A 16,798-nucleotide genomic window follows, 5' to 3' on the forward strand; every position below is an offset into this window, starting at 1 on the left:
CACACAGTTTTCGTATCTACTTTGGGTGACGTGACTACGTTGTGCGATGCGTGTTTCGAATAATTTACAAGAATCAGGCGGTGCGTATTAATTATCTCTGCGCTTTATAGCGTCATATAATGGTAGAATAAAAATAATGATATTATAATGCTTTCCCTACGCGATAAACGCACGTAATAATAATTGCACGCTAAATACGAACAAACATATACACGCATCGTAAATCGTAAAGATATGCGTGTCGAAGAAATGAACAACTTGATAATCGATAAAAAACTATTAACGTCAAATAATTTTATGACGTCTACTCTCTCAATTCTAAATTCTATCTAATCGAATACTAGTTAACAAGCACGCTTCTAATTATGATTTTTTATTTAAAACGAGCAAGGAGCAAGTCTATACGATGGTTCAGAGAACTGAATTATCGGCACAAGTAAGCTCGTATTTCTAACTTTGAAGCACACGTTCTCTACCAGAAAATGCACTGGGTGTCGATACGGAAGATTCCTGCTGGCTGCAATCGTCAGCGAAAGTTGCGTAGACGCAGTTTTACTCGTACTAGCTTTATTCTCACTCTCGCGAGATGGCAACGTCATAAAGAATCTTGTTTTTAATGTCTAAATTTATTCTTAATAAATTTAAATATAAATTTTGCTTTTTATATTTTCTTTCTCTTCTTCTTTTTTCAACAAATAAACTTTAAAATGCTGCAAACTAAATTATGAAAGGCACAATTAACTAATGTAGCTTTTACCAACTACTCAACTTCATATTAGTTCATATTGAATTATAGAACGTGATTGCTGATTGCGTTAATAAATTAACACAACACATTGCCAACTTATATCCACCATGCACATTCCACTTTATTCGATTTCTAAACTATCTCGAAATACGAGCCATAATTTTGTATATTCTCTAAGCTTCTATACGATGCTAAGTGTACAGATGATAAGGTCAATGTTATAAAATAGCTCGCCTTGAAAATTCGATTGACGTGACCGTTGATCTTATCAAACGGTGACGAATGCTCGCTTGCTACTGTAAACTTAAACTAAATTTAAACTATACATTCCTTCAACCAGTAACTCCAGCGATATTGTCTCTCCGGTTTTTCAAGACAATACACCGGAGACTTTGCTTCCAGCGAAATTCGATATCGGAGTAAACTCGATTTAAGCTCGGGACCCTCGACTTCGTGCTCCTCGTCTATCGCACCGGCACCGGGTAATGCACGAGACCCGTTTTAGCCCGGAAAGGTCCAACTATAAATCCCCAGTGATGTCTATGATCGCCACGGACACAAACGAAGAGAACGATTAAACTCTTAAAGGTTCGCAGACGGTCTTTCTGCGAAAAATTTACTTTCTTCTGTATCCCAACTTTCGCTCGATACCAATACCATCCAATATATTCCCTATGCCAGTAAAATATTAATTATAGACGTTTGAAAAGCTGATATCTACAAGGAAAACCATTTTTATTCAAATAAATATAAATCCAGTTTACGACTACCATAGAATTTGTTGCGTTCTTAATGCAAGTAAAATATAATATCGTTTACCATCACACACGCATACGCGCACGCACGCACATAAGATAATACAATGCATATTTTAATTATTGTAATATTAATAACGTTGGTTTCTAATATTTGTATTGTTTCCAATATTTCTACTATTTTTATTTTTTGCATCGTTCCTTAAATACAACTGCCATACTCGCGTAAACGTGTCTATCCAAGCCTGACTAAAATTAATTGTAGTCAGAATAATTTCTTATATTTGCTACGCGGACCACTTCCACTTTGTCAGATGCAAACAAATTAGCACGAAAAGTTATTACTTGAGCGAATAATTAAGTCGAAGAACCGAGGAGTGAAATGGAACTTGCCTCACAAAGAAGAAAAGAAGAAAAATGGGGAATACTGAAGAATGAAGAAGTGACAAATGCTTACATAAAAGTTGAATGAAAACACAGAAGTCTACCAATGGCGGTTAGAGATGGTACAATGATAACCGAGCTGGTAGTATTAAATGTTCTTTCACAGACGTTCAAGACGTTGAAGACGATGACAACAAAGAGAAAGAAATTTCTTTATTAATTCCTGTGCTGCGTACATATTTTGAATCTAAATAAAGATTTAGAAATTGATTCTCTTAGTATTTGACAAATGTAAATATTTAATACGTGTAATAAAGGTAATAATTAATAAAGGTAATGACTGTTAATATGCCAGAGATATATTAACAATTTAATTCTTAAACAATCAAATTTTTGTTAACGAGAAAGAACTTTTGAAAAACGCAGAACACTGCACACACATTATTTGATATATCGTCGATAATATTTTATAAAAGGTATTCTGAGAAAGTGAATATATTTAACTGTGTGCTTTTTCTTGCAACGACGCGACAGTTCAAACGAGAGTAATCGATGTACGATATCATGCAACGACTTATTGTTAGATGACTTTGAAATGTTGCATATAACGTACATCTTCGCGGCGTCTGATCCATGTTGTAGGTACTACCGAAAGCATTCCACGACCTTCGATTCCATTCTATTTATACGATCTCTTAACGTCTGCCGATATCTTTCACTCGCTTCCGATCTCCTCTTCTCGGTGCAAGAACCGGAATATTGAAGTTTTCGGTCACTGCCCGATTTTAACTGTACCACCGTATCTGCGCGCTAAATTCTGACGCTGTTCCGGTGGGTAGAGACGCTGCAAAGCAAAATGGGGGGACAGATAGAGATAAGCAGGGATAGCGAGAAGACGGGCGAATAAATGGAGAAACGACGGAGAGAAAAAGAAACTCTCTTTCTCGAGCAAACCATATGAAGAGGAGGAGACGGATAGCAAGAGAAGGGCGAGAGAAATGGCAAGTAAACGAAGCCCTTTTGACTTTCTGGGTCAGCCAAGTTGATTACTTGACGTCCCAGCAGCCGGAAAGCCAGCATTCAAGCCTCTTAACTTTCCGTCGCAGTGTAAACAAGCGCAGGGGTGTGCGTGATCCTTAACGCCCAATCTGAAGAGCGCAAGTGATGATGGAGATGAATAATTGATAAAATGGAAAGTTCGATTGATTTACAGAGGATTCATGAAAGAGGATTTGAAAGAGGCATGAAAGAGATTATAATGTATAGAGAAATTCAAAAATATATGTGTCACACAAAAAATCACACCAATGGCAAATATAATATTTTTTAAATATAAATGAAATAATTCTGTCATTGAGAGTTAAGGGTCATACATACATTAATTATTATATTATAACTAAAAATTCCAATTAAATTTAAAAAATGTGTACAAATTTAATTGATGTAATAATTGGCATTTGGGGTAAAATATTTTATACGACTAAATTAAAAAATATTAGTCAAATAAATTTTATTTTAAGAAATAAAAATTTCTAGGTCTTTGATTGCTCCCATGTCTTATGGAATCATCTTGATTAAGATTAGATCGTTTTAAATCGTTATATAAAATAAATCAATTAGACATATAGTACACTAAAATGGAATTGTTCATATTAAAATCTGATTGTATTTATCAAATATTTATGCGCTTGCACGATAAAGCAATCTGGTGGCATTTATTCTGAACGCTATTGTTTCTCACACACACACACACACACACACACAAACATCACTATTCACTGTCGCGGCATGCTCTCTTTCAAGACGAAGTCGATTTCTTAATTGCAGTCATGTCAATAAGCTTAGGTGCAATCAGTGCATGTGCATTTGCAACTAGTTAAGTTATTTCGAGTGACGGTAACTCAATTTGGGTGAATTGCACCTTGTCATCTGCGACCACAACCAACGTTGCCACCTACGCGCTAGCATTATATATTAATTCAAAAATTTATGGCCATGGAATTCCGGTTTTGTCGCTTTCCTGCCGAAATATCGAGCGCATTTTATAGTCACCTGTATGGAGCCAATAACGCGCTTATATGCGGTAGAGCGTAAATAAAATAAAATATCAGAATTGTCAGAATAAAATCGAAGAATATTATTGAAAAAAAAGAATATATATATAATATATATATATAGGTATATACATATACACATTATTCATATATATCATTTTGATATATTCCTCTCATGCATAGGACCAAACAATATTGACAACCAACCATTTAACACATATGTAGCTTTTCACATGCGTATTTTATATAGAAGATTATATTTGAAATTACAATATTCAATAACATCAGAAATATCAACTACGAGAACAGAAACAGATGAAATACTTTTCTGTATCTTTTGGGCCTTTGACTTTACACAAAAGCTTTTAACTTGAGCTTCGATATTAATGGTTTCTTCAAACTTTCCCGGATCTCGAGTATCCATTTCTGGGGAATTTCAAATGTCATTCTTTTGCGAAGTAGGAAAATGTAACTATTTTATATACCGCATTAAGCGAAAAAATTTTGTTCAGAATTGATACGTTAAGCTTTCGAGTGACACACCTCTTTGCTTCTTCTTTACTCCCTCTGGTAGACAGGTAGACTCAAGTTTTCTTTATTCTACTTGGCATATCACGAAAAGGTAGGGACCGACAGTCGTGCATAACAATATAGCACGGCAGTCTTTTGTGTTCGCCTGTCTTCCGATCTTCAGAGTCTTCAAACTTTAGTTCTGTCTCTCTATTCATCACAACTCCTCGTTTTTTTCCGCGGCAACTCGTCTAATCACCACCATATTTCGTGAAAAGTGAAACAAAAACGGTAGGAGAAAAAAAGAAATCGACAGTATCTAAACGAAGCAGGGTGGCTATGATAAAAACAATGCTCTTGTTTCGTTTTTCTTCAATATTATTCAAAGTAAGTGATCCTCTGTCGACATAAAACAATTAATTATTGAAACAATATCGAGATTCTGAAATATTACAACTACAGAACGTCAAATATATACATTATTTATGAAAAGAACAAAATCAATTGCGATGCAGCAGTAGGAGCATACATATATCACAACAAAAGAAAATTTTATTCATCGCAAATATAGTAAAATAATATCGCAGAGAAACAGTAGAATACATTTTTTTGATATTTTCGATTTACTTTTTACAAAGTGAGAGTTTTTATCGACAAATGCAAAGATACATAGCTACTGCCGATTAGTTGAAATACCGTTTTTTACTTTTTTTCTTGTGATCCATTCGCACCCAAAAGTGGCTATAAAATCGTTTTTCCTCTAGTCCTTTCGGTATACTATGCATCTATTCGAAGACATTCGCACACCGAGCGAAAAACAATTCCTACTACCTGCTTGTATTGCTATGGACAATCTAGAACTTCCACCATTTACGCGAAAATTGGTAGTATAAAAGACATTCCTGAAAGTCCGACGAAAATTCCCTTCGCCGTCCGATAATTTTGCCGTTCCGTACAAAATTTATGTCGAACAATTTGGCAAATAGTCGAAAGCGAAACTGTACTTACACAAAGACATACATATATGCACGTTGTCACGTGGAAATAATTTTCAATAACATGAATATACATCTTTAAAGCTGTATCTTGCGAATCTTTCACATTACTAATTTTTCTTACTATATTGAATCAGAATCAATAATAATAAAAATGTTTTCTTCTTACCTAAAAATAGTGGTCTTGTATAGATTCTTCAAAAGAATTTCATCATTCTACCTCATTAAAATAAATTTGACATTTTTTATATACATTTATTTAGAGCAACATATACTTTCAAGGTATCAAACTTCAACCGAAAATATATTTCTAGCACATTTAATTAATATTATTTTTAAATTTTTATATAAAATATAATCTTAAATCATGTAATAATTCCATAGCAAAACAGATTATGTTGAGTATCCAACAAATGCTTATGCATTTAAATAAGCTACCATAAGCTGATGCAATTAGTATTATCCGTTCAGCTGCGCTTTGATTGACTTAAACCTGTTCTATATTCATACAATATATCACTACAGTTTACCATTTTCTATCTAAGCTAATTTTATATCATGTTACACTTATGACAATTATAAATTATGTAAATAAAATTTGAGAAAAAAACACAAATAATAGTTAATAATATATGTATAATAAAAAAAAAAACAATTCTGGAAACAACTCAAAAATTATGGATGTAAAACATCTTTATATTATATCGTCAATTCTCTATATTATCTTTATATTATCGTAAAATATATAAATTATATTAAGACTATATGTTAAATTGATATAAGATAAAGAACAATAAGAACAATTATATTTGTTTAAATAAAAACTTAAACGTGACTAACATGAACCTCGATTATCCAGAAAGACTATTTGATATAGAAAACGAATCGCAACCGATATCTACTATATAAATTCTTTCTTCATGAAAAAGCAGCAAAAAAAGTAGAAACCAGAAGAAGAAGATGATATCTAACAAACAAAGAATAAGAGGTGAGAAATAGAACAGCGGAAACGGAAACGAAAACGCGGGTCTAAACTCGGAACATGGCAAAACAAAAACCGAGAATTCGAGGATCAAGAAACGTCTCGAGAACGAGCAACAAGGATGGCGTACAAAAGACGGCTGGGAATAGTGGGAATTCCTTCGTGAGAAGAAAATATTTAATCCTTCGATAAAGGAGGTGATCGCCGAACTGAAATAAAAGCTAAATTTTACGATGTAAAAGAATTTATTATAAACCAGTTTTCTCTTTTATCTTCTCCAAGCACATAAAGTTTTCAAAAGATTTCTTATTGGTATTAAATATTTTTTGAAGTGAACTAATCTTACTTCTATAAGTAGGTGCATAAAAGAAAAATAAAAAGAAGAGAAAGAATATCCTGCAATATTCAACAAAGGAAAAATATATTCAGACTAAGTCGATTAGCACTGTTAAACCTTTTCGGTACGGACAGTGACTATAGTCCGTATACCGCTCTCTGCGGCCGAGCAAATGTTTCTGTTGATAAATTTTTAAAATGTTTTTGTAATTGAGTTTTATTACAGATAATAATTGAAGGCGGATGTATGTTTAATATAAATATACAACGCGTTAAATCGCAAAATCCTCAATACATTTTATTAGGCTGTTTAGGAAAATATGTATTTAATCATTCGAGATATTTGCATTTCACTTTACACTCATTGTCAGACTAGATTAATGTACAATGACTTTAATATACACCAGGGCGCACTAGTGTGTTCAACTCAATTCACCATAAGTTCTAAAGCTAACAATAGCTAATAGTTAGCTTTGTCAAAATGTTTATCTACATGAAGAAATTGAAATGAAGAGTAGTTTATTCAAGTTACCACGATGTTTCGGGCAAATCATGATTATTTTCAGTGCTTATACGGAAATCCTGTCGCATCGAATCGGCAGAAAATATTTGTTGGCGGTTAAAATAAATTCACGATACCGTGCTGGATTCAGACAGAATTTTTCTGCTTAATCTACAACGTACAAGCGTAAGCGGATATGCGGATAAATAGATTTACTACAAGTTTAGTGCAATTCGAGTAGTTGCCAGGAACATATATTTGATAAATTTTAAATAAAAAATATATTTATTACTCTGTAGATAATTTTAATATTTGAATATTTCTCACGTGTGTATGTGCGTATAAGAGAGAATAAAATATTAAACTTTTTCATTACATAACATATAAATGTTCCTTTGAGGAATTATATACAAACAAGATACGTGTCTACATACAATAATTTATTAAAATTTTTCAAAGAGAAAGATTTAGATAATGTCATGATTCACATGAACTTGGTTGAATTTGAATTATGCATCTATTTGTTAGTGTATGCAGCCGTCATATCTTTATCATTAACTACTAACCAATTTTCTATCTCGTTCATTGATGTTTCTAAAAGCATTCAAATAATATGTTGCGAGTCGTAAATCAACGATAATATACTATGATTACACTGTAAAAACAGAGTTAGCATCTTTTTTGCCTTGCAGCTTGATCATTATGGTCGATAAATTGTTTCGTATTTTTACTTTTATTACTTTTACCTCAATAAAATATAGTTCTCTATTCTAAACGCGAATAGAGTTTTTATAAAACACAGAAGGAAATAACAACTTGAAACTATTCAATGGCGCGTAAATGCCTTCGATTCTAAGATAATATTTAATTCAACTCTAACCATAGCAGTTGATTTGTTTTTGTGTTTGCAATTACAGTTAAATAAATAATTTGCTATTTGATTGAAAATAATAATACGACAAACACAAAGAGTAGCTTCGACATATTTATTTTCCTTGCCAAAGCGAGAAAAGTTACTCTAATTAAATTAAATAAAAATTGCCGGTTTGTCGAACAAAAGATAGAAGAAATAATAAAAAACCAATAATTTATTGTCCATCTCAATCGTTATTGTCTCAAAGTTAGTTGGTGATCATTCAAGTTTGTTTCAGTACTGAGGATATCTTCCGCTTATTGTTGGTTACGCCATTGACTGGATAGAAAGATACATTTTCTCAATCGCAAAAAAATTTCTCGTAGTGAATCAGGATAAAGTTCAATTGTACGTTTTTCTGGATATGTTCTGCAGCGAAAATGTAGGACGCGTATATAGAGCAAACAAAAGCATTGAACTCTGTGCTTGATGAAAGTATGCCATTCGGTAATAACGAATGTATGGATTGTCTTGAAAGCTTTGTCTGCACTTCTCGCGTGTAAGTTTCTCGATTGTGTAAGAATAAAATCGCAAAGTACAAACGGTGTTTCACAAATCTGTATCCGCAATACAAGATTGATAATAAAGTTCGCGATCTTTATTGATAGCAGAGTTTTAAAGTAAATGGAAAAGTTTTTTAATTCTCTTGTAATCGGAAAGTACTTTTCTCTCGAAAGCGTAGGATCTTGCCAGCTACGGTCAAGAAAGAAGTTTCAGTTTGTATAACGTATTTCCGAAGTTTTCTCTACGACTCTACGTCGTGCAAGATTCTGCGGTTTCGAGGGACACGAGAGGAGTGTTGTGCTCTAACTTGGGCAACGTTTCGTGAATTTTGAAATATACGTTTTTGCATCCTTAATATCCACAAAGGGAAACGGAGCTAGTGCCGACGGCTTTCGTCGCTCTGGTGGTTTATTACAACGGTCTCTGCCGTTGCAGGTTGAGATTTATCGGCTTTCCTCCGGCCAGCAGCTGCGGCTACTCCGCAAAATACAACGAAAGGAATGAGTGTGTTACAAAATGAATGCGCCTCGGAAGGAAGAAGAGATCGCACATTCGTTTCTTAAAGTTCTTGTCATCTAGAATAGAAAGATCAGACAAGTTAACGGAAAACAATGTATGTTTTCTCATGGCAAAGTTTAAATGTAAGGAGTTTAAATATAAAATAAAAATGGAGCAACGAGCACGTAAAAAATTAACTATTATTAGGTAAATGGTAAAAGTTTGTCTGAAAACAATTATTTTCAATAAATTACTTATCAGCAAGTTGCGCGATCTCTTGTAAAGAATTCAATCACGCTGTATCAATCAAACAAATATTTATACTGCAAATCGATATATCAAGAAAACTGTGGCAAGTATTGTTTGTGGCGCAAATAGATTTACGAAGATAAACACCTACTGTAGAGTTTGCATAAGAAAGAAATCAAATCCCGCTAAAGAATGTATTCCTGTATGCTCGTTCCAGTAACTCTGATAGGATAAAGTAAAAAGCTATAAGCTTCTTGAATGTTTCATAGAATTCATAGTTGTTGTAATGCGCTGAAAGACGTAAAAAACGAACATAGCGCAACGTTTGCTTGTATAGGTACTTTCTTTTACGATGATATAAAGTGGCATGCATCTTGTTGCTAAAATGTGAAGATATTGCTAAAAAATAATGAAAGTTTTAAGAGTTGTTCTTATGAAACAAACTAATTATAAATAATAAATACTTCTCATAAATAATTTATGTAATAAAAAAAGAAAATTAAAAAATTAAGTGCTTAATTACAAACTATAATAAAATCCAACAAACAGTTTCATGATACATTTGATCATATAAAATATAATATGTGTATATGTAAATATATATGTACAAGTTGATTAACTAAATATACCAACTTTCGTAGTAAGTTATATTCTTTACTTTATAATAACGTACGTATAATCGGAGAACACTGGTTTGAAAGGTCCGTAGTGGAACTCGTTTACTTGACATTTCGTGAGACAAATGCAGCGGTTACCGTCAACGACTTTATCACGGAATACGAGCAAGGAAATAACTTTGATTTGTGCATGTATCCATCGAGTTACGAACCGAACGTAAAATACAATCCGTGGTTTCCGCAACGTCGTATCCTCCGTGGATATACTATGGGTTCCGCGTGTCGAGAATACATATGACTTGCCGGGATACATCTCTACGTAAACATTCAAGAAACGTTTCGAACACCTTAACTCTGACGGTCGATGCACCGCACAGCCAGATTAAATTCGTAGTTTCAAAGTTCCCTTCTAGTCGTGACTCTGCGTGCGAACGATCACCAAGTATAACAAGCTCGAACATAATATAGGAAACTCAATCGACTCTCACACTACAAAATTATATCCTACGTACTTGACTACCTGCACGTTATGAGATGATGGAGTATAAGGAGCGCATATCGAAGAAGAGGGAGGCAAGTGCTTCCGAGGGAAGGGTGAATTACCGGAGGAGCAAAATATCGTTATAGCGACATTCGGTGAAATTGCGAGGAGGTCGCCTAGCTATTTGTAATTGTAATTAGCAAACCGACTAATTCATTACGTTACCAAGAAATATACGATCTGCGGTACGTATGCTATTTAACTGCAAGGGATGGAATCCAATACGAGAAAACGTAACAAACACTAATCATTGTAAGCACTGACGTATGCGACAAATCATTGCATTTTGTGCGCAAGATATAGTAGAAACAGAAAGGAGATCTAATAACGAGAAAGTATAAAATATGGTCGACACAAAGAAAGAAAAATACAAAGCAAGGAAAAGAGATACAAGAAAATACAAAAGCTTGGTAGCATTTCTTGTAGAGACTTTAGATATATTTTTAGATTAAACATATAGGTACGCGATATCCTAGAAGCTTCCCATACCTCTTTTCATACATAGACATCCGAACTAACAGTTTCCCATAATAATAATATTAAGAACTGATATTTCTTAATTATATACTTAAGAATATAAGAATATTTCTGAATTGAATCCATTACAAATATTGTATGTATAAAACTGGATAGTAAACATTTATCAACTAACTAGTAGGTATCAAAATAATTTTAGTTAAGATTAAATAGTTTACTTCATATCAATCAAAGAATTTCAAATGAAGATGTAAGATGTTTAGAACATCTTTTATATGTATAATTTTAGGAAAATAAACATATATTTTACGAAGAATTGATAATAATTAATATCTTTCGCTGTAATGAAATGAGATAAGCGATCCTAGATTGGAAAGTCTTGAACTAACGAGCTGAATCGCTTTTGAAATTTGAACATAACGAGCTGAGTCGAGCGCGTCTCGGTAAATGTCAGAGAATAGAACGAGATAAATTTACGGGATCATGAAACATGCTGGAAGGCTCGAGGATGTCAGCCGCTGTCATCTGGGAAAAAATACTGCGACGGGCTGCGACGCGCATCATACGAAAAATAGGAGACGTGTTAACAAAACTGCAGTTAGTGAGTATGCAGTTAGTGAGTTTAACTTTCGTTGTTCTTAATTTCCACGGTTTATCCCTCGGGCTATTTTATCCTGTACATTGCAAGTCTTTTGAGACTATAAACACAACGATCCTACATTCCGTGAGTTTGGTTCAACAAATCGTTGGGAACAATATGGCTCCAACAAACATAATCATTTCTCATTTACTATTTAGTATAAATAAATTGAGTTTCTTAAAACAATACTTTTTAATTATTAAAATACTTTTAACTTAATTTCAAATATATTCAATTTTAGTTCATCTCAAAATAGAAAGATAACTCATAAAATGTAAAATGTGTTACTTTCTTTTAAATTCACTAGTACAAATTTTGAATTATTTGGTCATAAGAGATAACAGTTCTTTTAGTTCTCAAATAAATATAAATTAATTAATTAATAAGATTATATCTATATATATATATATATAATCATATAATCAACATATAATGTTTATATATATATATTACATATACAACTCTGTAAATTTATTGCATATGCAGAATTAATTAAAAAATGTAAATTTAATTTCTTATTTTTCCGACGATTTATGTTCTGCGCTATTACAAACATAATAAATATCAGTGTTATAACAATAAGTTAAATTTAGCTCGTTTCAATTACAAGAAAAGAATACAAGAGCAAAAGAGAGGAATTGGTCATATTTTATTATTGTTGCATTGCAGGTTGTATAGCAATCATAAAAGCGTAAAAAAATGCATCGTAATTCCGACTAAGTAATCTGTCATAAATGCTTAAGCAAGAATGACTAAGCAAATTAAGAATACATTTACATAAAGTAAACTTAGGAAAAATGTTTGTCATTAACGACGAAGGGAAAAACGAAGTAGTTTATTTACTATAATAGCTTAATAGTCAAATCTTTAAATTTTTTCAACATCTATATAAAACATTTTAAAATTTTTTATAACGTTTGTATACACACATATATAATTATTTAATGTTATAATTAAATACATAACAACACATTATAAATTTAGAAAGGCTAAATATGTAAACAGTTAAAATTTAAATCTAAAAGATTATATTTATTAATATAATAAACTATATAAAAGCAATATTAAATAATTGTGTAGCCATAATAAATAAGCATTATTCAACAAATTACAAGTTTGTCATTTATAAAATCTCTGACTTATAAAATGTTATTATTATACAAATATATTATTAATTATTTAATATATGTATAGATAAATGTATTACATATATTATAATTAAAATATATAATGTTGTTAATTTTCTGTAGAAAACAACTTGTTGTAAATTAAAATGTAGATTGCATGAATATGCATAAGTCCGTTAATGTTTCATACCACTTTAGCACCTCTGTACCCTTATATGAGACGCAGACGCAGGTGCCGATGGTATAACCTCTGGAGCACAATCTTATCCCACCAAGTAGTCAAATTAGACTACGGGATCTGGCCTAGTGGCCTTCAACGATAGTTAATAATCGCCGACGATGCAATGTGCAACGGAAAATGCAATCAATTATACTGAATATCTCGCAAAATAGAATTTAAAATACTATATACCTTACACACTTAAAGATTAAAATAATAGTAAATATCAGTACATAATATTAATTATAATATAATTAATATATATGCGTGTGTTAATGTAAAAAAATAGAAGAGATAATTAATATAAATGTTATATGGACGATACTCTTACACAACTGACCTGTCATAAAATTTTACTATCATGCGTATTTCCTTTCTGAACGAAACGCGCAATGCCTCGGAATCGCGCAAAGAAAGAAAAAATATGCGCATCCCCGCGCTCCCAAGAAGCTCTTTTCCACGAAGATAGTCCTCCCGGCAAGTTGCCTCAGCGAGCAATCTCACGAAATTGCACCGCGCGATTTCACGTCGTTCCGTCGACATTACCGTTCGCATTCCCAGCGTTCCCTTTTTCCGAGTCCTTCGACTTTCATTTGACTGACGGAAGGGGATGAGTTGAGAGGGTGAAAAAGTACATAAGGGAAAGAGTAGTGGACAAAAAGATCTATAGCTAGAAGAAGAAGAAGAAGAAGAAGAAGGAAAGAGAGAGAGAGAGAGGGAGAGAGAGAGAGAAAGAGAAATAGAATAAAAATAGATTTCCCCATTCACAGTCAATATTGTCAAAAAGAATAGATTTATCATCATCACAATCAATATTACTCTCTTCAAAAATAATAAAAACAGTCAATGAATTATAATAATCTTCAAAAGTGTAAGTCCAAATGTATAATACGCACGATTCGACGAGTTATTATAATTTCTCTTTTGAAATCGCAATGTGCATATCATCAAATGCGCATTACTTTCATCTTTCCAATAATATTCTCGAACAGTTACTTATCATATTTATGTGCTCTCTATTTTCTATTTTTTGTCATCACGCAAAAAGTAGGCCTAGTGGAGATCAAACTTGAAAACTTAAGCTTTTGCGTAAAGTATAGCGAAACGTCTATCACTAAGTTGACAATGAGTATATAATTTGGTGACGTTTATTCATATGATCAGTGTACTCCAGTCAACCATAACTCGCATACTCAGATTTAAAAATAGTTTGCCGTAGAAAATTCTACGATCTGTATAGCCAGTTTCTAGTTTATTGTTTCCCCTCCCAGATGTATTTTTATAAAATTTTTTTTAAGAAAGCAGAGTTAATTGTGATAACAAATGATAAAATGTCATGTGTACTATATACATCAAAATTTACTATATTACGACATAAATCAATATACGTGATAAAAATAATATAAATTTTAGTTTAACATAATAAATATGATATGTAGATCGCAAATTATTATAGATTCAAGCAAGAAATATATAAACACTTACCCGTGCTTTCGGCGTCTGTTTTAATCCAATGGCTGGTTGGCTGCGGTTACTCTGCAAGAAAAGATGAAAGCTCTTAGTAACGGTATAATGATCGACATTAAATTCAATAAACCATATCGTTTATGCCGTCATATCGACAGATACTTTTAGTCCGGAAAGTAAAGAAACGAACCGCGATAAATTATTGTCATAAAATGTGCCATCAAAATACAAACTCGCGGCTATTTCCGGGTCGCAAATAAATCCGCTTCGAATGCGCCAAAGTGACCTTTTGCACGGTATCCGCGACTGATACGACACTACAAACGATAAAACGATAAATTCATGGCGAAACGTCGCGTCGGTCCGGACGGTATCATCGTGGATGCCATGCCCGTCATTGCTGCATGAAAATTCGTAAATCTTAATTGGTTTGCTGAAACGTAGTCGTTTCTTTCGTGTCCCGATCACGTTATGAACAATGACTATAAAACGGACCAGACGAAATAATTTCACGTTAAGAACTTATCCCAGTAAAATGACAAAACGGCCAAAACAGAGTCACGTATCTCGCAGCGATTTAATTAAGCCATCGCACTCGCCATATATTCCAATGTTGATTAAACTGTTTTCGGAGTCGATGTGCATTTTTATTCGTGTTGATTGCCGCTGTATTTGCAACGTACTATTTCATCTTTTTCACAGTGCACTAAAACAGCACAAAGCACTCATTCCTCGATTTTTGTGAAATCCTCTCGCGTAGTTATTTTTGCACGCGATTTTAGTTTAGATGTTTAGAACAAAAAAATATATATATAATATTTTTTTTAATGTTAATATGGCTCATATGGGTTTATTTAATCTTGTTTATAATCCGCGCGGGGTGTATGCGTGTGTTCTTTGTTAAGAAAATATATTCTAATTATAAAAAAAAGTTAGTGCGGAAACTTACAGGTCCAAGACATTATTCAAGAATTTATTATTTACTAATTCTTTAACTTTTTTGGCACTCTCCAAGAAATCCTAAACATAATCTGTTCTAGATACGTTGATTACATCAAGTTTGCATTTAAATGTCTTCAGATTGCAATTTTCTACAGCGTTCGGAGCAGAAACGAGGACATTTCATCCCGTCAATTTCGACGCTTCGATGCCACGCTGATGATAATTAGCGTGCATTTAGCGGCATTTCGCTTGTCCAAAATCAGCTAACAGATATACTGAGAAACGAATGAGCTTTGTACGAGACGTGATAATTAAGCGGTTTATCTCGATTAATTCCGGATAATTACGCTTGGCAATTAGTTCAATTGCTGCGACTATCCAATGCTGCAATGCAGCATGAGTGGCGGGGCCTTACTCTTTGGTCCCGCAATTGCAATCGGCGAAACCGCGACAACTGCGTCGCCCTTATAGCTACGACGCTCACGAATTTTGCTGGTCGCTGCGCTCTGCACTGAATCTCGAAAATTGCCTCGTAAACTGAGGACGCCGACGGAACCGGACTTGAGTACTTCCCCCGGTTACATTTCCACTTGGAACCGCTGCCCAATTTAAACCGTCATTTACATTTTATCACGTAATAAGCGACCGACACGGACGAGCGCAAATTACACAGCCAAATATTCGCCAGACTTCGTCTCACGTTAGGCACAAGGAAAATTTGAATCTTTCTAGTCGATGCTCGTGTAGCTATTCCATCGTAAAAATTACGCAATCAAGCTTACGCGTCAGGTCATATATTTCCTGAGATGGAAAATATGTGAACGGCAAACGAGAGAAAATAATTAAGCTTGGCGAGTTGCGATGTAAGCTAAGCATCGACGATGGTTGGTGAATTTGGCAGTGCGTTAGTCACTATTACTATTACTGTATCGTAATTACTCCAAGTTTTCTATTACGCTTACTTCACGCTACGCCACGGATATAAGATATTCTAAAATAACGCGACCTACTTCGAGTAATTGTGAATTATCCAGTTTTCTTAACCTACCGGTTTTTTTTCAACTTCTTCTCGTTCACCAATGTTTCCCGTCATATTTTGCTTTCATCCTTTCCTTTTCCCACTACTTGACTGTCGAGATGCGACTCACATCGAAAGCACCATAAAGTCGAATAAACAAAGGAAAAGATAAAGCCGCGAAGGAATGAAAAGAGGACAAACAATAAGACGGAAACTTGGATGAAAAATCGCAGCCGCCTAAAGGAAGCGCGTCGGTGCAGCCAAACACCATCTTGCATCGAGTTCCGTTGACCGAACTTTTTCTTCTCGCCAGTCTCCG

The 16,798-nt window shown here is 33.5% G+C and overlaps 1 protein-coding gene across 2 annotated transcripts in view; it reads right to left on the reverse strand.

The window, feature by feature from the left end:
• LOC112451929 overlaps positions 1–16,798 on the reverse strand; it is a 285,962-nt gene that overhangs the window by 222,745 nt on the left and 46,419 nt on the right. For both annotated transcript variants that reach the window (XM_025011844.1, XM_025011843.1), the window contains exon 3: positions 14,538–14,588. In XM_025011844.1, coding sequence (XP_024867612.1) covers positions 14,538–14,588 — 51 coding nt within the window. The remainder of the gene's footprint in view (positions 1–14,537; positions 14,589–16,798) is intronic.

Source organism: Temnothorax curvispinosus, unplaced genomic scaffold (genome assembly GCF_003070985.1).
Source record: "Temnothorax curvispinosus isolate PA1 unplaced genomic scaffold, ASM307098v1 QBEX01002827.1, whole genome shotgun sequence".
Taxonomy (NCBI): domain Eukaryota; kingdom Metazoa; phylum Arthropoda; class Insecta; order Hymenoptera; family Formicidae; genus Temnothorax; species Temnothorax curvispinosus.